The 24,278-nt window shown below is 35.5% G+C and overlaps 3 protein-coding genes across 5 annotated transcripts; all 3 read right to left on the bottom strand.

Moving 5' to 3' along the window:
• Positions 1-733: 733 nt before the first annotated feature.
• LOC121790298 (protein RGF1 INDUCIBLE TRANSCRIPTION FACTOR 1-like) lies at positions 734-1,839 on the bottom strand. Its single transcript, XM_042188573.1, has 5 exons — positions 1,670-1,839; positions 1,432-1,599; positions 1,287-1,361; positions 1,067-1,207; positions 734-970 (listed from the first exon to the last, which is right to left on the bottom strand). Exons 1-5 carry the CDS (start codon positions 1,787-1,789, stop codon positions 734-736), a joined length of 741 nt encoding a protein of 246 aa, XP_042044507.1. The 5' UTR covers positions 1,790-1,839.
• A 1,736-nt stretch (positions 1,840-3,575) lies between these two features.
• Positions 3,576-10,234, bottom strand: LOC121751900 (pentatricopeptide repeat-containing protein At1g31430-like). 2 transcript variants are annotated; one of them, XM_042146716.1, is made up of 5 exons: positions 9,819-10,234; positions 6,746-8,601; positions 4,556-4,732; positions 4,204-4,368; positions 3,576-3,979 (listed from the first exon to the last, which is right to left on the bottom strand). In XM_042146716.1, exons 1-2 carry the CDS (start codon positions 10,171-10,173, stop codon positions 6,824-6,826), a joined length of 2,133 nt encoding a protein of 710 aa, XP_042002650.1. In that variant the 5' UTR covers positions 10,174-10,234; the 3' UTR covers positions 3,576-3,979; positions 4,204-4,368; positions 4,556-4,732; positions 6,746-6,823. The 2 variants fall into 2 exon arrangements, with proteins under 2 accessions (XP_042002650.1, XP_042002658.1); XM_042146724.1 differs by having other exon boundaries at positions 4,556-4,728.
• Positions 10,235-16,546: 6,312 nt separating this feature from the next.
• Positions 16,547-18,504, bottom strand: LOC121800405 (axial regulator YABBY 1-like). 2 transcript variants are annotated; one of them, XM_042199981.1, is made up of 7 exons: positions 18,321-18,504; positions 18,101-18,244; positions 17,924-18,032; positions 17,457-17,505; positions 17,160-17,235; positions 16,976-17,050; positions 16,547-16,881 (listed from the first exon to the last, which is right to left on the bottom strand). In XM_042199981.1, the coding sequence occupies exons 1-7, from the start codon at positions 18,429-18,431 to the stop codon at positions 16,813-16,815; spliced, it is 633 nt and encodes a 210-aa protein (XP_042055915.1). In that variant the 5' UTR covers positions 18,432-18,504; the 3' UTR covers positions 16,547-16,812. The 2 variants fall into 2 exon arrangements, with proteins under 2 accessions (XP_042055915.1, XP_042055922.1); XM_042199988.1 differs by having other exon boundaries at positions 18,333-18,495.
• Positions 18,505-24,278: the final 5,774 nt, after the last annotated feature.

The raw sequence follows: 24,278 nt of genomic DNA, 5'->3' as shown, positions 1-24,278 counted from the left end.
GTTTGGACTCGGAGGGGTTGACGTGATAATGTATGAAGTTTTTTTTATTAGTATGCAATTTTTTTTTTCGAATCATGTATGTTTTTTCCGATGAAGTTGTTAATTTTTCCGATAAAGTTGTTAATTTTTCCCGTAATTTTTTCGAATAATGTATGAGGTTTGGACTCGGAGGGGTTGACGTCAAATTTTATTTCCGTAAATGTAAATTGTTTTATTTGTAAATGTATGATTTTTTTTTATTGCGGGATGTCCTAGTGGGAAGGGCGGACATAGGAGGGGATGTCCTAGTGACGGGGCAGTGGGATGGGAAGTCCTAGTGACGTGGCAGGAGGTGTTTTTGGGATGTCCTAGTGGATGTCCTAGTGGGATGTCCGCCTACTGGAGATGCTCTAAGTACTATATATAGGGGAATATAAAAAGAAAGACATACACTATCCGATTTCTTCTGTAACATTTAAACCAAAATTAAATTTGAAGCATGCAATAAATTTGAGAATTCTTGTTTTTTTTTTTCAAAAAAAGAAAAGAAAATACCTATCAATACACGATGAGACATGTTTACTAGACAAAACATTCCAAATTTAGGCAAGAATCTGTCATGATGATACCAAATCATAATTTTGACTTCACCCATGGTAAATTTAAACATATTACTACTATTAGAACCGCAGGCTAAGAAAATTAACCTCGACAAAAATTTAATTTCAGCCTAACTCGGGAAGTGACATAAGCCTCAATAGAGTGGAGCACGGTGAGGCGTGCTCTTCCTCCGGTTCATAGCGTAAACCGGCGTGCACATAGACCGGATATGATGATTGCTCCTTTTCTTCCTCGTTATTTCGGTTATTAGAAGCCCACGCTGCTGTTCACCCAATAGCCCATCTTCCGAACCCGGTTCACAAAAATCAGCAAAATTGCACTTGCGAAGACACATTGAAACCTTCCTCCCATTTCTCTCTAGATGTCGAATCTGTGCATAACATAACCAAAACCCATCAGCGGCCATTAAGTATATATAAATAAAAATAAACTGTGTGTGTGTGTATAATGTGTGTAGTGTACGTGCCTTGCAATAGAGACAGCAGAAGAGATAGGAGTGTTGCAAATTTTTGTGGCAATTGATGCAAAAGCTGCTGCAAGCCTTGCTAGGCCTTGTTGGCGGCCTCCGATTCAAGAACACTACTTTTGCACTGTTAGTTTTATAATACTGCATACACAAAAACCAAAGTTAGTTATGGTATGATCCTAGCTATAACTTTCTTTGTCATGGTTGAATGGAGAGTTACTTGAACTTGAGCACAGTCCATCAGTTTCTCTGCTTCTCTAATCCTTATCACATCATGGTACATGTATCTCCTTATCTACAAAATTAATTAATTAATTAGTAAGCATGAAATCAGAGAGAGAGAGAGAGAGAGAGGCTGTACGTACCTGCAAGAGGCGGTGAGAGCGGTGATTATAGAAGCAGTAGGGGCAAATGCCGGCACAGCAATCAAAGCAAAAAACATTCTTCTCGTTTTTCTTCTGGTCTTGGTGAATTATGCAGGGGCTGAAGAATTTCTCAGTGAGAAGCGCAGAAAGCCAACCTGGGATCTCCGACTGCAAATCATGAGTTTAATTAAATCATAAAAAACAAAACATTACTATAGAGAAAGGGCAGTAGTAGTACCATGGCTTGAAGTGAAAACGGAGAGTGTTGATGAGAAGGGAGGGAGATATAGATGGCAGGGCGGGCTGCAAATGATACAGGTGTTTCTGCCAACAAGGAAGCAGCAGCAGCAGGATTCATTTAATGTTATTAAGGCTGCTCTTCTCCTTCCCTCCCACTTTTGTTGTACACATCCGTCCAACGTTGTTATTTCTTTTTTTCTTCTGTTAAAATTATGCATCTATATTCAAAATCAAGCCCTGTTTCACTTAATCCAATTTTTCATTTTCATTATTTTTATTTTTTTTTCTAATTTTACAGTATTAATTTAAATAAAAAATTCACATAAAATAAGAGAAATTCGAAAACTAAATTAGTCAAAATCAATGACAAAATAACATAATACTACTACTTGTGTACTATTACATTAGCCATGTGTGCATTTGTTTCACTGGAGAAATACGCATAACAAAGTTATCTTTATAGCACTGGAGCAGCACACATTCTTCATAGAATTAAACAGTGATTATCATTAAACAAACAAATCATATGAAAAGGATTAAAATATGCGTATTGTTGATCATACAAACACTACGCATCATCAGACACTGATGTTTTCCTGTTATTGCTTATTCTTTTATCATTGTGCCACATCGTAAAAATATACAGTCAAGCTATGAAATTAGAAATTTTATCGCATGAAAATAGAAGAAAAACATACTAGCACAACGGCTCTGTCAAAGAGAATATAATCAAATCAATCTATAATAAAATATACTACCAATTTTTTAAAAAATAAATTAGTACGACCGCTGCGACACCCACATTACACACCACATTTATACAAAAACACACAAAAGAAACTAAAACTAAAAAAAAAAAAGTTCAAAGCAAAAATACACACAATAATTAAAATTGGCTGCAGTCAAAATTAAATTAAAATGGCAAGGTAGAAATCGGTTTAAGGAAAAAGAAAAGCATAAATAAATTTTTAAAAATCAAAGAAAAAAGAGAATGTTGAGCCACTGTGGCCATTCCAAAATTGGTCACAATCAACTACCCTAAATTCCACCGAATTTGATGCAAGCCTGCTCCTCTCGCACGTGGCTAAGAAATTTTACAATAAAATTCAACATTATCCGTCAGATAATAGGGGTCGCATTTTTCTAATTCGTTCAATCAAATAATAGAAGTCTTATTTTTGCTTTTATCATGAATTGGTATATAGTATGACATTTCCCTTATATTTTCATTATAAAATTAATATCAGTATATAAAAATAAGACTAATACTGTACTACTAGTATTTACTCCATTTAACTCACATTTCTTCACTCTGTAATCGAAAGAATTGTGAACATAGAAAATTTATGTATAAAGTAATGCTTAAATATTCAATTACTAAGTTAAAATAGTTTTAATCCACGTTTATTTATAAAAAAAATAAGAAGAAAAACATAAGAAACTAGCTATTGCTGAAATTTGTTGAGCTTCACTCTACTAATAAATCACTATTCTTCAAAGACCACAAGTTAGAATAAAAATGCAAAAAGAATATCCAATTAATCACAAAATAACAGCAAGTTCAACAAAATACAAAATTATTGAGGTCCATCATGAGACTGCCTCGGCCAACAAAAACAGAGACCAATAGTGGATTGTGTTATGTATTGTCTACTTTGAGATAGGTTGACAACTTCTTGGACCATCCCATCACTTGCAATTAATTTGTCTTTCAAATTTTACGGGAACATACGAAATTTGAGTTGTTTCACGGAAATATGCAACAAAACCAATTGAAAGAAGAAGAGGATTTTACTCCAAAAGGAAAGTGTGTATTTGTAGACCTAAATGTGCAGTGCTTATGAGATAGCATGTTTTTGGTCTTTTTTGAAATCGACAAACTGCAGGTTTAGAATATGGCCAAATGCACATTAACTCACACTTACCACTGCCTCATCTGCAATAAAGTCCTCTCCACTTTTGTAATACACATACATAGCATATATTTTAGTTTTTTTTTAAGTTCAAATATATACTAGTACAACGTAAATCATCGCACCTAAAACTATCCTGATAACTACATCAGGATTAGGAAATATTTGTAATTATAACGCTAAAACAACGTGCTTTTGGCGCGATCAGATCCACAGGCGTATGAGTACATATTCGAGTGGATAGCATACCTACTACTTTGGCGAGCGCAAGTAGTCGCCAAATTTGCAAGACTGCAAAACTCTGTTTTAGCGAACATCAGTGTGCTTGCAGAAAAATGTCGTCAAGCCTTGGCGCCATATCCATATACACCAGAAGCAATTGCCTCCTGGACAATCTGTAGTATTCATGCAGCCATGAATAAAACCAGAAAATTATGCCATGTATTGGAAACATACAATTAATTGCAAACCTGATTTACTTGAATAATTACTAAGCCAGAACATCCTCGATCCAAATTACTTAACATCACAAAGCGTTGTTGGATATCATAAATTATTAATGAATCCAAATCTAACACATTCTAATAAGAATTGAAGGAAAAGAATGAACAGAAATCACCTTCTCAAATGCACCTCCGCTGATATCTGCATGAGCTGCTTCGACTGTTTACTTTGTAATGCAGAACATATTTGATAATCTGTATCGGCTCCAAAGTTTTTACATTGCCGTCGATGATTTCACGTTTAATAGCTACCAGTCACTGAATTTTTCTCCGGAAAATTTCTACGGGTAAAGAAGATAAATTCTTTCAAAAACAAGTTGTTAATAAAACTTGTACAGCAAATACATAAGCAGTAGTAATAATACTTTCACGAGTTTAGTATATCATGAAATTTAATAAACTGAAACTAGTATGAGAAACTAAACTATAATGCCTTTTACAATTAAAGCTCAATATAATTAAATAAACCTTCATGAATTTCTATGGCCTTCTGTGGGTCAAAGAGCAGCTCTTCACAAAGATTCTGAAGATAGGCAGCTTTACCATCCGCTTCCATTAGATGTCCACTAGATATGGCCGGCTGAAGACGTCTACGTTAAACTTGGACTGTAGTTCGAAGAGCTATTTTCTCTGCTTCTCGCCTTCCTAAACCAAATATAATTTTTCAATCGATTCAGTGCAGCAAGTTATAAAAAGAACAAAAGCAATGAGGTCAATAGAGAGGTAAAAGAACAAATTTGCAAATGTTATAGCATGTACAATGTTTATACCAATAACATATGATAATCTAAAATGACAGTATATTAATAACAGCAGACAGCTGCTTAGACAGCAACAATTATGGCGTAAATACAGAACAGTGAACAATAGCAAGTTTCTCTTCCAAGTTCAGGTTTTATTGAAGTTAATAAATGCACCACCATATCCTTCACCATGCATAAAACATTTTTTTACAATTTTATGAAATAATATGTAACCGTAACTAACATCAGAAAGTATTTGCAGTTCAAATATGAAATATAAGAACTCAAGCCAAGTGATAGGTTTGACCCTAGATCTTTCATGAGTTTAATAGCCAGTATACTGAATCAGCTAATGGTTTGTTACGGGCATCTTATCTTCTTTCCAGCAGAACGAGAGAAGGAAAATATGAGGAGTAATCTAAGGTAAAGTCCAACACTCTAATGTACAATCACACATGAAGCCAAGTATTACAAGAATCCAGCCTTTTTCTCCCTCCAGCTATTTCCAACTTGGTAGCTTGATGTGTTGGTAGACTAGCTGATAAGGCGAGATATGTTTCCATATAAGGGGTTTCACTGAGGGTAGAGAATAGAGATGGAGTGGAAGCCTCTACTCAAGTTGCTGATTATACTTTATTTTTTATTAATTACAGTGTGACTCGTTTAAGATGGTTTACTAAAGATGTTAGACTTGTTTTGTGATAGATCAGGGCTTAAAACAAACATGGATGGAAGTGTACTTTCAGGCCATAAGCACACGTACAAATTTCTCAACAGAAATCAAAGATGTCATCATAGAAACCCTATATTTCAAGGCTTCAGGGTGGCACACTGAAGCAGCATCAAATTTCGTCCCTCTACAGTTTCAATACCCTCACCCACCCTGCGCCCCTTTAGTCGATCTGGCAGTCTGTAACCAAACTGACGTGCATGTTTGTTATGTTTGTCCAATGAAGCATATGTCATCTCAACATAATGTGAAAATGACCATTAGTTTTACCACCTACAGGCTAGGTTACAGCTTTCAAGTTTATCCCTGAGAATCAGCCAGATAGTGAGAGACAAGGAAGTCTTGCAAGGGAACAAAATACTGTCACAAGTCACATATACCGAATAATCAATTTCAATATTGAGTAGTTAAGGCTAAATGCTGCTTCAGATCTATCCCAAAAGGTCATGATGCTGCTTCAGAAGAGATAAATGTTTAAGGCGTTATAAAAACATTCTTCATCAGTATTAAGGCTAAAGAAAAAAATGACAAGAAGAGTATCAGTACGGACTTCAAATTCTTCAACTTTATTCTCCACTATTATGAAGTTCGCACAAATGCAGAAACACAATGATTTTTAGATATGGAATCTAATCAGTACAACATCCCTAAAACTATAAGGTTTGAACAGACACTCCACTAAAGAAAATTTTTCAGAGGAATCACATTAAGTTGTGTAAAGTAGAAAAGATCAAAGACGTGCATTCACATAGTTAGAGAAACAATTTCCTTCAGTGTGAAGAGATTGGAATACAAGTAAGTTTTATAAAATTGAAAAGTGAAAAAGGAGAAGAATATGATCTTTCTCCTTTGATGATTATGCAAGAGCTTCACTATGTCAACAGAGTTACAGGGCTAGGAAAATATCATTAGTTTTTCATAGCCCACAAACAGTTGTTAGTTTATCATATCTATTAAATGGGACTATCATTTCCAAATTACAACCCAGTTAGATAAACCAGGATGAATCAAGAAAAATTAATGAAAAATATGAACTTAATATTCTGCAATTTAGCTGAATATACAATAATAGAATACGAGATATAGAAATCTATGAACTGTTTACTGTTTGGACAACATGACATCATCAACCAATCATGAGAATATGTTATAGGACAAACTGCACTATCTTATAATATTAGATACCTGGCTTCCAACTTTCAACTGCGTGCACTCGCACTCAAGTACTGGTTTACAATCTGCCCCGTTAGGTTTGAACCAGATTTAGTAAATGCCACCAACACCAACATCAAGTGCACTGCACCCGGGAAACTTCTTGGACCCCATGGTATCCATTTTCCTTCTGACTTTCTTTACATCTTCCCACCTATTGGCAGCTGCATATATATTGGTTAAAAGTGTATGAGCACTAGAATCACTGGACTCAACCTCCAGAAGCTTCTTGGCAATACGTTCACCAATTTCAACATTTTCATAGTTCCTGCATGCACTAAGCAGAGCACCATAAAGTGGGATGACAAAATTGTTATCTTGATTAGGTATCTCTCTTATGATCTGTTCAGCATCTTCCATGAGTCCAGCACGACCTAGAAGGTCTATCAGGCAACCATAGTGTTCCAACTTTGGCTCAAGTTGATAAACCTTAGTCATGGAATCAAAATGCTTACGGCCTTCCTCTACTAGCCCTCCATGACTGCAGGCACTTAAAACACCAACGAAGGTGACATCATCAGGTCTAATCCCGACTTGCGTCATTTCTGTGAATAATTGTACAGCCTTTTTTGCATCTCCATTCATGGCAAGTGCACATATCATAGACGTCCATGATGCTGCATCTTTCTGGTTCAGTTGATAGAAAATCTGCAAAGACTTCTCTAAGCAACCACATTTTGCATACATCTCCATTAGAGCAGTCCCAACCACTGCATCAATAATAATTCCAATTTCTTTCAAGTAAGCATGAATCCATTCACCTTGTTCCAGTGCTCTTAATTGAGCACATCCTGTGAGCAAAGTAACAAGGGTATATTTGTCAGGTTCAATGCCTTTCATTTGCATGCTCCTAAACAAGGTCATGGCTTCATCAACCATGTTGAACTGTACGTACCCATTGATCATGGTTGTCCACAAAACAAGATCTTTGACAGAGCTCCTGTCAAATAAAGCCCTAGCTTCATCCAAACAACCCAAATTTGTGTAAGCTGAAACCATACTAGTCCAACAAATAACATTTTTTTCTGGCATGGCATCAAATATTCCTCGGGCAATCTCTACACATCCACACTTAGCATACATATCCATCAATGCATTTCCGATAATCATAGTAAACCCCAATTTTTTACTCACATACTCATGAATTTCACGACCAAGATCCAAGTTCTTTAGTGGCGTACATGCAGACAAAGTGCTTACAATTGTGGCCTCGTCAGGTTGCAAACTTGTCTCTAGTCTGATCCTCCTATAAACATTAACAGCTTCCTCAAACCTGCTGCTCTTTACAAACCCAGAAATCAAGACATTCCATGAGATTAAGTCTCTTGTAGGGATTTCATCAAACACTTTTGCTAAATTCTGGACACACCCTAATTCCCTATACAAATCTAGAACCGAATTACAAACATAGCAATCATGAAGATCCCCACTTTTCAATGCAAACCCATGAAGCTTTTCCCCTTCAGGAACCATCCTCAACTTTCCTACGGCCTTAAAGACAAAAGGATATGTATAATTATCGGGCACCAATCCCTTGTGACGTAACTCATCAAACAACGAAAGGGCTTTTCTGCAACTACTAGATTTCACATGTGCCTTGATCATCACATTATAGATAAACAAAGTTGGGAGCTCAATTTGAGCAAATATTATGTCAGCATAGCTTAAGTCAGCATCTGTGGCAAATGCCATGAGCTTGTGCAAGACATCAATGTTGCTGTGCAGACCATGAGTGAAGACCTGGGCTTGGATCTGCTTGAAACAAGTCATGGATTTGCATTTCTTTATGAGGTCTATGCATGCTTTCTTTGTCAGCAGGGATGATACTTCTGCAAAGGTTAAGAATTGAAATTTCGAAATGAGATAGCCTGGAAACAATAGCAACGTCCAGTAATTATTTGCTCGCTTTATAAAGTGAAGAGACTTCTACAATGACACGACCTCCCCCAGTTATGACAGCATACACACCTCATCTTACAGTTAAAAGCATTACTCCCGGACCCCAGTTAGATTTTATTTTAGTAAAAGAAAAGTGCACATTCAGTGAATAGTTCGAGCCTATACACCTCCCACATTTACGGAGCAAGACAGAATATAGTTCTCTTCTCCCTTTATGTTGCCAGGGAATTATTTTGCTTGGCAAAAACTTATGCAAGAAACTGAACCTTCTAAATGCAGGGAATCCTGAGTAAATTCAATATGAGAAAAATGTTTTTTTTAGCTGAAGTACCTTGGATGATTCCTATTGTAGACTGGGAAGGCGGAGACAGCGAGCAGGCATGGGTAATGAGTGAATGCAGTGCAGTGGTATGGTGGGGTCAAGCGGTCAGCGTTGGTGCCATGGTGGTGGGGATGTGGCGGTGCAAAATTGTTCCAGTAGTCTCTTCTGTTAGTGATTGTGATCATTTACGAGTGGGGATTAGGAAATTGGGAATTCTGGCAGGAATTTAACTAAGAGCATTCACATCCGCGTGCTTAGCAGATGCAGTAAGCACACGCCCGCATGCTTAGGCAATACGTACGTTGTTGTAGTGCGTAAGCATGCGACATCCACACCACAAGCTAGTGCGCAGGTGGTTCTGACGTTCAATAGGTGGTCGGCATGTGGGCAGTGGCCACCGATTTTAATTTTAACTTTTTCAAAATCAAATTTTCATATACAAAATGAAAATACTCTACGACTATGTATTTTTTTTCTTTTTTTATCTATATATACATCACGCTCCACCACACAGGCAGTTTGTAGACAAGTTACACTTTCCAAGTCAATGAGATTCAAATCAACAATCATTCACTCGCTTATCATCACATAACTGAGTTTAAGTAAACCAAACTAAACAGCTTAATAAAAAATTTATCATCAAACGAAAGCTACATCAGTGCCGAATGCACAAATCGCTGATTCACATTTTAGGTCTGCTCAAACGCGATGAAAATACATTTCCTGACGGAAAATAACAAAATGAAAGCAGTTAAGAGCAGCAAATTCTCAAACCTACTTGCAACCAATAAACGATATTGAGTTATTTATACAACAATGTATTACCTGAATTAGAGTAAAGGTTGACATCATTATCGGTGAGCAACGAGAGAGACGGAGCGGAAGTGAAGAGTGGGAGCCCATGGCGGGGCACGTCAAGGGGCAGACGGCGGCGGAGCTCCACATCTTGTCTAGAGATAGATTCAAGGATTGTCGCCAGCACTTGTTCAGGCTTCTTATCCTTTAGATCGGGTTTCGACTGTGCTTTCTTATCAAATTTTGGCTGGGGTTTCTCTGCTTTGCTGGAACCACCTTTAGAGGTTTCCAAGGCCATGCTCCGGCAATAGGTCAGCTGCCACTGAGATTGCCGGAATGGTGAGGCGGGGCCGGCGGTTACTCGGAGGAGCGATCGGAGCAACATATTGATTTTTCGATTTTTCAATAAGCTGTAGTTGGGGTTTTAGCTTCTCCCTTTTCACGGTTTGGGCTTTGGGGAGGCAATTGGGCCGTGAGGTGCTAAGGGTATATTAAAGAATTAAGGGGTTTTTTCACGATAGAATGGAACGAGGAGGGAATGAAATTGAGATGAGAATAGAATGAAGGTGCGAATGAAATGACAATTCCATCCATTCTCGTGCTTGGTAAGCACAAGGAATATAAAGGGAAAGGAATTGTTAGTCCTATTAATTCAATTCATATGTTTGATAACTATAAATAATATAGAAATTGAATGGAATGAAATATGAGTAATTAATATGTTGATTCTATAAAAAAATATTTATTCAAAAATAATTTTGTCAAATATTTTTCTTGTGTGCATATGTGGTGTGGTGGTAGTGTGTGCGCGCATATGCGTGCGTGTGTGTGTGGTGTGCGGTGGTTGGTGGTGTGTGTGTGGTGGGGTGTGTGTATGTGCATATGCGTTAGTTTGTGTGTGTGGTGGGGGGTGTGCGCGCATATATGTTAGTGTGCACGTGTGTGTACTGTGGTGGTGGTGGTTGTGTGTGTATTTTTTCAATTAATAAAAAAAATTATTTTTATTATAAAATTGAGATGATATTAAATTTAAATATAATATTAAATAATATTTATATAATTTTGTTAAAATTTAAAATAAAAAGAAAGAAAAATGAAATGGATGAAATGGTTATTCCTTAGCTAAATGGAATGGATGAAATGACTATTCCCATGTGGAATGGAATGACCATTCCAAATGGAATGGTGACCGCCACAGCATTACACCTCTTTCTGACGCCGAGTTCGTATCCCCATTTTTCTTATCCTCCTCGCTTGCGACCGCTGCTTCGCCACCGCGTTAATGATTTGCAGTGATCGCGTCGTTTCCCAATTATCTCGACCGACGGTGAACGCGAAATCGAGATCATCATCTCCAGAATATTTTAGCAGACTCCCATTAAAATGGCACCGTCACATGCGTCGAAGCAATGATGGACCCATAAAATGTAGCTCGTGGGGTCGGATATAATACATAATTAATAACAATAATAATAATAATAATAATAATTATTATTATTATTAAATAATTGTTTAAAAAACATAATTTAATTAATAAAAATATAACAAATAATTATTTAAAAGATATTTCAAATTATAAAGTCATATCTTCTGTTATGAATGATACTTTTCCTAGGAATATCTATATTCAACAAAATCTACTCAAAAATTTATTTCATTTATAATAGTAGTAATTAAATGTTTCCCTCTCTATATGTATTAAGTAATCATACAGCTCCCATCATATTTTTGCAGCTTATATAAAAAAATTAAGAAAATATTATAAAAATAATAATCACTTGGTAATTTATAACTAATTTTAAAAACTCAATAAATGAAATAAAAATAGAATGAAATTATCGTTAATAACATATATATTCTGTAATAATTATGGTGATAACCTAAGTAATTTAACTAATTAAGCCATCAATATGTATGTTAAAAGAAACCGACTGATTTTAAATTTTAATAGGCTGTGATGCCCTTTCATCTGATTTTATTATTAAATAAAGAATTGGGGAATCGTTTAATCTATTAATGAGTATATCGATTCTACTCCTATTTTTTTATTGTCTCTCTCACCCATCTAAATATCTCCTTATTAATCCAATTGATTCGTCCTCTCGTTACTCCGATGAAGGCCAAACTATGGGGTGGAGATCTGCTGTGTGGGGTCGGAGATGCTGCTGCGTTGGGGCGGAGGTCAAAAAAATGAAGTTTCTCGGCAGCCTCATCGCACCCGACCCCACCTGCGTCCGTCGTTGCGTCGAAGAGGAAATTTGATCCAAGAAATTTTTTGGGAAGAGTATTTATAGAGAGTTTGCATGCATTGTTTCATGCTAAGAGTCTCTTTAATTCAAATGACTCCTCACTTTTCATATTCCTATATAAATTTCTCATTTCTATATTATATTAATCCATCCCTATGTTAATGAGTGTTGATTGAAAACAAAGAGAAAATTTAATGTACTATTAAATAGCGAGAAAACAAATTCATAGTGATTAATCAGTTTTGAAACAGCCGGCAGTTACTATGTAGTTAATACTGTATATAAAAAAAATAATTTTAATTGAATTATATTTATATTTTTAGAATGGCAGTTTTGTAAATATATCTAAAACTCCCCAGATTCAAATTCCTTGAATATGGATGCATGCATATCGACACTGAAGTGTTTTCAAACGACATAGTATTAGTTCTATTTTTCTGCACTAGTATTAGGGATATTATGATACGATAGATAATTCATCTATTTTAATGTTATATTTAGGATCTAAAATATATATTTTTATTATATTTTATTTATTTATCTTCATTATTAAACTGATCCTTAGTGAAAAACCAATTTTGTACGTATTTTTTTTGGAAGAGTTAGGGTAATAAATTAGGTTTAGGAGTGCGGTGTATCCTTGCTATTCATGTTGCCCCTTTTAATTTCCGAGTGGGACATTTTTTTTATTTAATTATTTAGGCTGCTTATTTTATTTATTTAGTTGGACCTAGATCATTTAACTGTTGGGCTGAATCTTAGTAGTTATAGTGGGCTGTAGTTAATTTTTTAAAATGGGTTTGATTCTAATTAATAATTGGACTGAGATTAAATAGTCGGAGTAGGTTTTCTTAATTTAATTTAGTTTAACTGTTTGGGATTGTATAATAATTCCTTCATAATCAAATCTACCGAGAGAATTAAGTAATAATCCAATGATTCATATTTTTTGCGATTAAATCTCTAAATTAATTAATGATTAATCTCTTGATTAACTAATCTCTTAGTAATAATCATATTTATTTATTTATTTTTATTCATCTACAAAAATTCTTGTTTATCTATTTATGCAAGCATTCTCACATTTTATTTAGTACTACAATTTATATATATGGAATGAAACAAATCAAAACTCACTCTTGTATCAAAACTAAGGCCAAACTATAGTCATTAATTAGGATGATCAACCACTTAGCTTGCGCCATGCGACAGATTTATGGAGTATCTAAATGCATGAAGAGCATTGAAAAAGAAGGGAAGAAAAGAGTTGATTAGAACTAATTCTAACGACTTGAAAGACTGTAGGAAATAAGAAGTAAATATGGACATGCATGCCGTAGCACACACCATTATCTAAATGACGAATAGATGAATTAGAAAACAAAAATTGATGATATATTCTCCCTCCGTTCACGATAAATAGTCCTGGCATAGATGACACGAGTTTTAATACGTAACTGATAAGTACGAAAAAATGAGAATTTAATTGGAGTGGTGAGCCATATAGTTGCAAGGATAATATAGGGATAATATTGAAATGAATCATAATTTTATATCAAAACTAAGGTCAAATATGAACCATTAAATAAAAAAAATAGATTGGGGATGATGCACTATTTATTAGCATTAAAAATACTGTAAGTATACAAGGTAGATCTAGTATAGCTAAAGGTTAGTACCAGGATCTTGAACACAGGGAATAAGATTGCAACTGTAACTGTATGTTATGTACTAAGCGTCATATACCCCATCTGTCCCTCTGTAGTAGAAGCGTTTCATTTTCAGCACCTGTTTCGGAAAAATGATAATAAATAATTAAAATAGAGCTAACAAAGAAAAACAATTGAATAAATATATAAGCGCAAGGGAAATTGAAATAACTACAAGAGCTAACAAAGAAAAACAATTGAATAAATAACTTATAATCATAGCATGTTTACCAAAAATTCTACAAAAGATGTTTAATACTCATAGACAAGTAAAAACAACAAAAAGTACTAGACATGAAAAACAAAACAAAACAAAACCAAGGTTGAATTATGTAGTCTTCAGTCTTCTCTTGTCTGCCTGGATCTGCAAAGCTCCGCTCCAATGGAATATTGAAGAATAATATGTGGAATATGGGATGGAAGAAGTATAGAGAGTGAGAGGATTGGAGGCTATGAGATGGAAGAAGGTGTACAGATGGAGAAGAATTGGCTCTGAGATGGAAGAATGTGTACAGATGGAGAAGGATGGGAGACTCTGAGATGAATATTATGAATTAAGTTATGGGGTATATATATATGCTTGAAAAAGATTTATAATTGGTAAAAAGTATCCTCCAAATAATGGGAAAGATGGTAAATTCGAATTTTTTAATTAATAGGAGAGATTTGGCAACAATTTCTTTCCTTAATTTCCGCCTAATTTTGACTGCTCTGCGCAATGTTCGTAAAATGACCATAACTTTCTCCACAAAACTCCGATTTAGATGTTCAAGATACCCACGCGAAGCTCTTTTGAAGACGAAGAGAATGGTGTGTATTAAGCACTGATTGGACTTCAAACTCGTTGCCAGATGGGCTCGAACAGAGGCTGCTGCAACTTGGCTATTTTTGCACATTTTTTCTATCTTTTTCTCTCATTTATCAACAAACACGTCGAAATACCAAAATATATAATATACACAATTTAAGAACATAATTTGCATGATTGATATTTAAAACGAGCCGAATATAGGCCTTAAAAACATGCAAAGACCGTGTTTATTATTGGAGATCTATGGTTTTCGCCCAACATTAATTTAATGGTTTTGGCATTATATGCCGTGAAAGTAGGACATCATGTATAGGGGTGGGTCGATACGATATATCGTATCGAAAACGTCGTATCGTATATCGTATCGAAAATATCGATATGAAAGAATTTCATATCGTTATCGTATCGAAAGTTTCGATATATCGAACTTTCGATATGGAGGATATCTATATCGTTATCGTATCGATATTTCGATATATCGTACCGAAATTCGATATATCAAAAATATCGATACATATCGTATATTCGATATAAACGATATATCGTACCGAAATTCGATATATCGAAAATATTGATATATATCGTATATTCGATATAAAACGATATATCGAAAATATCGATATATATCGTATATTCGATATAAAACGATATATCGCGATATAAGGAAATTCATATCGTTATCGTATCGAAAACTTACGATACGGTATCGTTTCGTATCGAAAATTACGATATATCGAAAATCCGATAATTTTTCGATATTTTTCAATACGATACGAGCAATATATCATTTTTTCGATATTTTTCCCCAGCCCTAATCATGTACATTGACTTAAGGCATCATAGGAATGCAACTATGAACATTATATTGTATGTCGTTATTGTTATGCTATAAATTATATTCTTCGTGCAAATTTATTCGTCCATATGTATGCAATTCAGATTTTATTATAAAAATATTTATAAAATTATCTTTAATTTGATGCATGTTATATGAAAAAATAATTTAAATCAAGAGGGAATTATATAAAATTTAAACTTTTTGAGTTTTTGAGATTTTCAAGGATTGTCAATTGTTATTGAAAGTGACATGTAACATTAAAAAAATCACAAAATCGACAATATTATAGTTACTCGTCAAGTGCATTATCTATGCTACACAAGGACATTATTCAAATGAATCTACGACACAATATCATCGATTATTCTATAACTACAAAAAATGTCAAATGAATCTACAACACAATATCATCGATTATTCTATAACTACAAAATGATTCATTCTCTAATTTACCCTTACTACATAAAATAAATCATACTACTATTATTTCTCAACCACAAATGATCTAGTAGAAATAAGTGCAGTGCTTTTAATTTTGTCACCGCGGCCTTTTTATGTCATTCCATTTATTTCAAATTTTGTAGCTCATACCAGCGGCGGATCCAGGTGGGGTCGGGTGGGGTCGGCCGACCCCACCACCGTCCCCGGAGTGCTCATTGGCCCTAATTAAAAAAGTACTCATTGGCCCTAATTAAATTAATATTTTTTTATTAAAAAAATTATTCTATTATTATTTTTGTTGTTTGGTTCGAGTTCGACCCCACGATATTCAGTTCCTGGATTCGCCATTGCCTCATACCATCAAACTCAAAACGCTATCCCTTGTCAAACTAATTAAGATTATATGCTCCAACATTATGGAAAGTCTTGCTTGAGTTTGACAGATCAAATTCCATCATACCAGGATAAACCCCTACGTACATTGCTAGCGAATTGAGTTACAAATTTACTTCTAATAAATATGCACTTCGTGAATCAGCAAATTTGACCAGATGAAACTTGACCCTTAATTAATTCGTACCCCAAATTTGTGCAATATCATTCAATACTTTAATTTGGGTCCATACTCTATACAAATTGAATGATCTCCTCATAGCATCACACAGTAATTAGGGTCTAGCTAATATAATAATTTAACACATTTATAGGGCTAAAGGAAACACAGATACATTAGATTTATTAAAGCAAGCTTCATTTTCAGAAGGGTTTAGGAGATCTGTAGTTAGAGCTAACTACAGTTAAGCACCCCGGCCCACATCAAAATCCTCTCCCAACATAACACACCATTTCGAAGCTCATAAACCTATCCGAAAATGTCCAAACAGTCTTAACACAGCATAATAACACCTCAGAAAACCCTAATCATAGAAGCAAAACAGATATACTAAGAAGGCACACGACCATAGACTGCAATTGACTAGTACGGTGACACACCGATGTTGGCAGAAGCAAGAAACCCATCTTTCATCATCACTTCATCTCCTTCCTATCAATCAACAATAATATTCAAGAAAACTAATAAAAAAGATTTTTTTTGATGAATTGTGTGAAATCTAGGGTTTATTTAGAGATAGGGTTACCTGTTGGCACACATTTGGTTTCTTCACGGGTTGATCAGACATAAGGCCGAAGTGGATGTGTGGAAAGTGGGCCCACTGGATGCAAGAAAACAAAATAGAAGAAAACACCAAAACAATTTTATGAAAAATAAAAAACCCTAGTTGAAAATTGAAAGAGAGGAAGTGACTTTTATCATAATCTTACATTTTTTGCAGCAGCGCTGAAGGCCTCCCTGTGACTGATATCAGGGTTTCCAGCTTTGATACGCTGGATCTCATCTCTGCAAATAATAATGACAAATTGTGAATTAGTACAATATTTGTCATAAATTTTGATAGATTACAGAATAATCGCAGCCGAGGAACAGATTCCTCATTAAATGAAGCTGCAAAACTACCTAATCTAGGAACACATATGCATATCTTAGCTAAGGGATGAAGTACTAGAAATCAATTTTTTGTATACATTAACAAAAAATGAAATAGAAGTCATTCAACTTACTTGATGAAGCGGTTATAAGCAGAGGGCACTCTCTGTCTTTTCTCCGGGGCTGTGAGAAAGGAAGAAAATGAAAACAAACAATAAAACAAGAAACAGACATTAAAATCACTGTGCTGACAGTTTACTTTACTGATTTCTGTCATCAATATCACTTTTTTCTCATCAGTGCTTCATCATTATCTAATGATTTTCATCTCACTAAAATTTCTTGTGGCCTCACCGTTTCCAAGACGCTATGAATCCCGAGGGACCACCTTAAAAAATTCATTCAAAACTATCTTGAAAGAGCTAAATCAAAACTAAAAAAAAATGAGCGAGGTGAGAGTATTTTTTCAATCGAATTAAAGCTGGTAAAAATGGAAAGACTATTTAGGGTTTTCAGAAATCGATTTTGACATGATGAACAAAGAGCCAAAATAAAAAATTAAGACAAGAAAAGTGGAAATTTGAAGATGAATGTGGCGTACGTCGTTTAACAGCAGGAGGCTTGGGAAGGTCATCGATCTCCCGAAGGAAGAGAGAAGGGTCGAATGGATTGATGGGCAGGTTTGGCGGCGCGTTGGTGCGGATCTCCTCCTGCAGGGATGTGAAATCAAAGAAACCCTAAAAAAGGAAATGGAGGAGAAGGGATTTATTATTTATACCAGGAGATTGTGGGGAGAGAAGAGGGAGTGGGTGAGGTTGGGAGAGGGGAGGAGAGATCCACGCATGTTCACAGAGAGAAGGTTGGAGCAATGCCCGCATCTCACCGTCACTGTCTTGAACAAACTCGTGCAAGGAACACCCACCTATATTAATATATATATATATATATACATATTTATCAGAATTAAAAGAGAGAGATTGAAAGAGAGAGAGAGAGACAGAGATGCAGACGGCGAGGACAGTGTCGCAAAATTTGCAATGGACGTAACAGAGCTGCCCGGAAGGAGAGAGGAGGTGGTGGTCCGGAGCAAAACCAGTTGAAGATGACATTTTCTTTTCTTTTTAATTTTTTTTTTGTGATGGAATTCCGTGAGATTGATTTGATATGACTGATTGATTGACTAGTCGAGGTATGTATAGAGCCGGCTCTATGTGTTTTGCTTTTTTTAACCGCCTTCCCCATGCTTTCTTTTTTTTGGGTTTTGCCTATACCATTTAATTACTGTCTCTCTCTCCACTATCTACATGGTGATGGTCCCATTATTTTCTCACTAAATCTTGAATCATGAGATGTGTGCTTCATTAGATCTCACAATTTGTCTATATCTTATGTCTAATTATCGAATCCAAACTATTACTTGCATGTGGGATTAAGTAGATCATGAATTGTTAAGGTACATCTGCTATAGCTGAGACTAGTGTTCAACTTATTTCATATTCTATTCATCAAAGACAAATTGACTAAGAGAATGAGAATGTGCTGTCTAGATTCTGTTGGAATTTTGTTATTTCAACCATATTATCTTGCGGATGGACACAATTCATCTGAGTATATTTTACCGTAACAATTTTAACAAAAGATTTACAAAGCGAAGATACAGAAATTCCAAATTAAATTGTTAGCTATTGAAATTTTATGATCCTGATTTTGTTTTTATTTTGGTTTTTGGTTATTAGACCAAAGTATCCATCCTATGACCAAGTGCTCGTGCTGTTTGTAGGCACCTCGAATGATGATATAATTGACTCAAGGATTTAATGCTACTTCATATCCAAAGCCAAGTGATCTATCACATGACCATTAAGTTAAGAATAGACGAGTCTAATGTCACTCTACTACACCCCTTGGGTTTTTGTTTTATTTTTTAAGGTCTCATGAATCTCATGATTAGTAGTAGTAATATTTATATAAGTACTTTCACAATATAATGATATATATGTTGATTAATATTAGAGAACTTGAAAAAAATGTTTCATTGTTAGTATAAAATTAATATATCACCAAAATATGTAACACACGTCGAACTCCTAAGGTGATATTCGCCCGGTGTAACAATGATATTATCAATATATGATTATGGATGTCGGTATAGCCTGAAATTTATAGGCTAGCCCAAATAATTCGTCAAATTTTATGAACTAAAGTTCCGTAGGCATAACTTATTTGAACATCGAAACATCTTGATATGTACAAATTTAATGTGATCAAGAGTTTATTTTTTCAGTTCTATCTTATTATTAGATTCTAGAAGCACTCTAGTATATACCTTTGCATGGAGGTAGGGATGTCAATGTAGCCCGTAACTCGTGGGCTGGCCTAAATAGCCCGCCAAATTTATAGGGTTAGGACTGTAAGTTTCTAGCCCCGATAAAATCAAAACCCGATTAGTCGCACTCGATTAACCCGCAACCCGTTAGGGCCAGACCTGAAAATAACTAAAAAAATAACTTTCAATTTTATATTAAATATACAAATTATATATTAAATTTTTATTAATATAATAATTGATAAATAAATTAAAAACTTCAAATTCACTAAAAAAATATTTAAATTTCTAAAACATGCACTAATATTCCATGAAATATCTCAAATATTAGCATTTGATCATGTTTATGATTGAGTTTAGGCATATATCTCAAATATATCATAATTAAATGTTTTACATTGTATGAATTCAACTAATTTTAATCATTATTTATTGGATTGATCGCATGTTAATATTATCGGCAGCAGCCCGATTAACCCGTTGGGCCAGCCCGAAACCCGACCTTTTAGGGTTAGGGTTGAACTTTTATAAGCCGAAAGAAATCACAACCCGATTAGCATACACCCGATTGACCCGCAACCCGAGTAGGGTTGGCCCGAAACCCGACGGGCTAGCCCGATTGACATCCCTACATGGAGGTGTCTATAAAGCACGAGTTACACGCCTTCACGTGGAAAAGAGAAAAGAAATACTAGTAGGTATTAAGAAGTTGTCATTCTAATTAAATATGAAAAACTAAAATTATGCATCTCCCAAAAATCATTAATTATTTTCATCCGAAAACCTATGTGTAATGACCAGTGTTCCAATTGTTTTCAGACATTACTTGTGTTTCCCTAAATCTTAATGTCTTATCCAACAATGTGAACACTTGGCATGCATAAGTTTACACATATTAACATTGTACTATGTTAAATAATTAATAAGTAGTACGTATCCAATATTTGCAATTGAACAAGAATAGAAGTTACTGCGCGCGCAACAAAATTTGCTGTGAAAAAAATGTTTCTGCCTTCACCATCTTCGGGTTTTGAGTTGGATTGGAATATTGAGATTGTTACTCTCTAAACAGTCACTCTAATATAAAATAGGTCAAAATTAAAGAATACCACTAATTTAAAATATTTGAATTATTTACACAGACTTAAATAGTATGTGTGTGAGGGAGGAATGAACAGATTTTTAACAAGGGAAAATAAACATATAAAATCAATGAACCATATATGAATAAATAAAATTAGAATTAGAATTAGAATTTTTACTCATTCTGAAATTTGTATTTTGGTATTTGATAGAAATCCATGGGTTTCATCCTAAAACCAATTATGGATTTCTATCATGATATCAGAGATGAAATAACATGCCTTAATAGGCAGAGAGGGAATTTACATATGGTAAGATACATGCACGATTTACCCTAGCTATAATTGGGGAGGGATCTCCGTAATTGATCTTGTAATCTTTTGCATTAACTCCGTGATATTTGCATATCTTCTAACACTCCCCCTCAAGTTAAGCAAGGGGATTTCTCATTCTTAACTTGCCCAATACTTCATTAAAGCTTCTTGCATCAACAGCCTTTGTGAGGATATCGGCTAGCTGATCCTTCGACCGGACATACGGGAGATCTATCACTCTTCCTTCTATGTTCTCTTTGATGAAATGTCGATCCACCTCGACATGCTTCGTTCGATCGTGCTGTACCAGATTTTCAGATATACTGATGGCTGCTTTGTTGTCACAAAACAATTTACACGGCTCCTTGGACATCAGGCCGAGTTCTGTCAGTAACTTCTTCAGCCATAATATCTCTGTTATCCCACTTTTGATTCCACAAAATTCTGCTTCTGCACTGGATAGAGCTACCACCTTCTGTTTTTTGCTTCTCCAAGTCACCAGATTACCTCCAACGAAGGTAAAGTATCCAGCAGTTGATTTCCGATCATTTGGATTTCCTGCCCAATCTGCATCTGTAAATCCATGTACCTCCAAGTTCCCATGATTTTCGAACAGAATTTCGTGCCCCGGTGTTCCCTTCAAATAGCGCACAATTCTCAAGACTGCTTCCCAGTGATCAACTTGAGATTTTTGCATGAACTGACTGACTACTCCCACGGCGTATGCAATATCGGGTCTCGTGTGAGAGAGATAGATAAGCTTACCCACCAGTCGCTGATATCTTGTTTGATGAGTGAGTTCAGCTCCTTCTGTCAGTCGCAGACCGTGGTTCTGCATCATCGGGGTCTCTGCAGGCTTGCAGTCAAGCATCCCTGTTTCGGCCAAAAGATCAAGAACATACTTCCGTTGATTTATAAAGATCCCCTTCTTCGATCTCATTACTTCAATGCCCAGAAAGTATTTTAATAGGCCCAGGTCCTTCATCTCAAACTCGGTGAATAGATTATCCCTCAACCGTTTGATCTCATCCTCATCATCCCCAGTAAGAATCATGTCGTCCACATAAATAATCAAACATGTGATCTTCTCTTCCCTCATTTTTATGAACAGAGTAGGGATGTCAATGTAACCCGAACCCGCGGGCTGGCCCGAATAACCCGATAAAAATACAGGGTTAGGGTTGTAATTTCGCAGCCCGAATTTAAAATCGGGCCATTCGGGCTGACCCGTTCGGGTTGTCGGGTTAGGCGGGCTGACCCGTTCGGGTTACGGGTCGGCCCGTCGGGTTGAAGGCATCTGCACAACGAGCAGTTTTTGTAACGGTCATAACTTTCTCTACAAAGCTCCGATTGAGGCGTGCTATATATCCACGCGAAGCTCTTTCGAAGACGAAGAGAATGATATGTATTAGAGGTTTATCAGGCTTCAAAATCGCGAGAAACATTGACTCAAACAAAGCTGTTGCACATCCACATATTTTGTGTACATTTTCTAATCAATTTTCTATCATTTCTCAACAAACATGTAAACATACCAAAATATGAAAATATAATCAAAATCATCCAAGACAACTCTCTAAAACCATGCAAAATCCAAATACGTCAACCGATTATATAAGATCACGAAAAAAATCACTATATGGTTCATGGATTCATAAATACTCGTATATAAAAAGCTTTCTTTTAGTGTATTTCCAATATAATAGTGCAAAGTGTTTTGACGGTGCTTCGTCATTGAATTATGCGTACTTTGATGATTCTTAAAATAAAGATAAATTATTATTTGACTTATTTACAGCTGTAATAAATTAAATTTGACCAATCATAATTCAAGAAAACTTAGAGTTACTACAATTAGCTAGCATCTTGATAATTCACTCTTTAACAATTCAAAATATTTTTGTTACATCTACGATGCACCTCTCACGTTATGAAAATTTTATTTAATTTTATACGAATTGATTTATGTTTGAATTTTGAAACAAAGTGTTGATTTATATTTTAAATACATAAACATAAACATATTATTGATAGATATTTTGTAAATAATTATGTAATGAATAAGTTATTTAAATTTAAATAACTTAATCTTTTTTAAAAATATTAAAGAAAATTAAAAATATGTATTTCATTGTTGAATGATTAATTAAAAATATGTATATAATTAAAGAAAATTTAAAATATGTATTATTTTTTGAAAATATTAAAAGAATTAAAAATACGCATTGGCCCGAATAACCCGGTGGGTTAGCCCGAAACCCGAAGGGTTAGGGTTAGGGTCGAAATTTTATAACCCGAAAAAATCATAACCCGAATAGCCCGTATCCGAATGGCCCGACAACCCGAACGGGTTGGCCCGATTGACATCCCTAGAACAGAGTATGGTCAGAGTTACTCTGTTCGTATCCATATTTCTTCATCACCTCTGTAAATCTTCCAAACCATGCTCTTGGTGACTGCTTCAAACCATACAACGTCTTCTTGAGTTTGCACACTTCTCCCCTTCTGAACTCTGCATCGAACCCTGGTGGAGCTTCCATATAGATTGGTCGTGTCAGCTCTCCATGCAAGAACGCATTGGTAACATCAAACTGATGTAGGGGCCAGTTTTTTGTTGCTGCAATAGAGAACAATACGCGGATCGTGTTCATCTTTGCTACTGGTGAGAAGGTCTCGGCATAATCTACCCCATAGGTTTGTGTATATCCCTTTGCCACCAGTCTCGCTTTATAGCGATCAATCGATCCATCTGGTTTCCTCTTGATTGTAAAGACCCAGCGGCACCCCACTGGTCTAGATCCCTCTGGCCTTCGACAGACTTCCCATGTCTTATTCTTCATTAGTGCCTTCATTTCCACCATCATCGTTTCCTTCCAATGTGGGATCTTTACTGCCTCCTCTGCAGTCCGGGGAAGTTCTTCTTCCTCGTACAAAGCGGTCATAAAAGCCTTTGCCATCTTGGTCAGATTTGCCGATGCAAAGTTTCCCACTGAATATCTGCTCTTCTTTGATATACGCTCGGGACTGTATCGTTTAGGTGGAACACCCCTTGTACTCCTCTCTGGAAGTATATACTGTCCTGTGTCCCCATCAATTGCAGCACTCTCCGTGGGTTCTACATCAGCATCGTTAGGAACAATTGTACTATTGACATTGGTTTCAGTGTTTACCTTGGATATCACTGGAGGAGGATGTTCAGACGTGGGTGACTGGGGAGACTCCGCCGGTGACAA

Source organism: Salvia splendens, chromosome 1 (genome assembly GCF_004379255.2).
Source record: "Salvia splendens isolate huo1 chromosome 1, SspV2, whole genome shotgun sequence".
Classification (NCBI taxonomy): Eukaryota; Viridiplantae; Streptophyta; class Magnoliopsida; order Lamiales; family Lamiaceae; genus Salvia; species Salvia splendens.
This window is presented reverse-complemented; position numbering and strand designations above follow the sequence as displayed.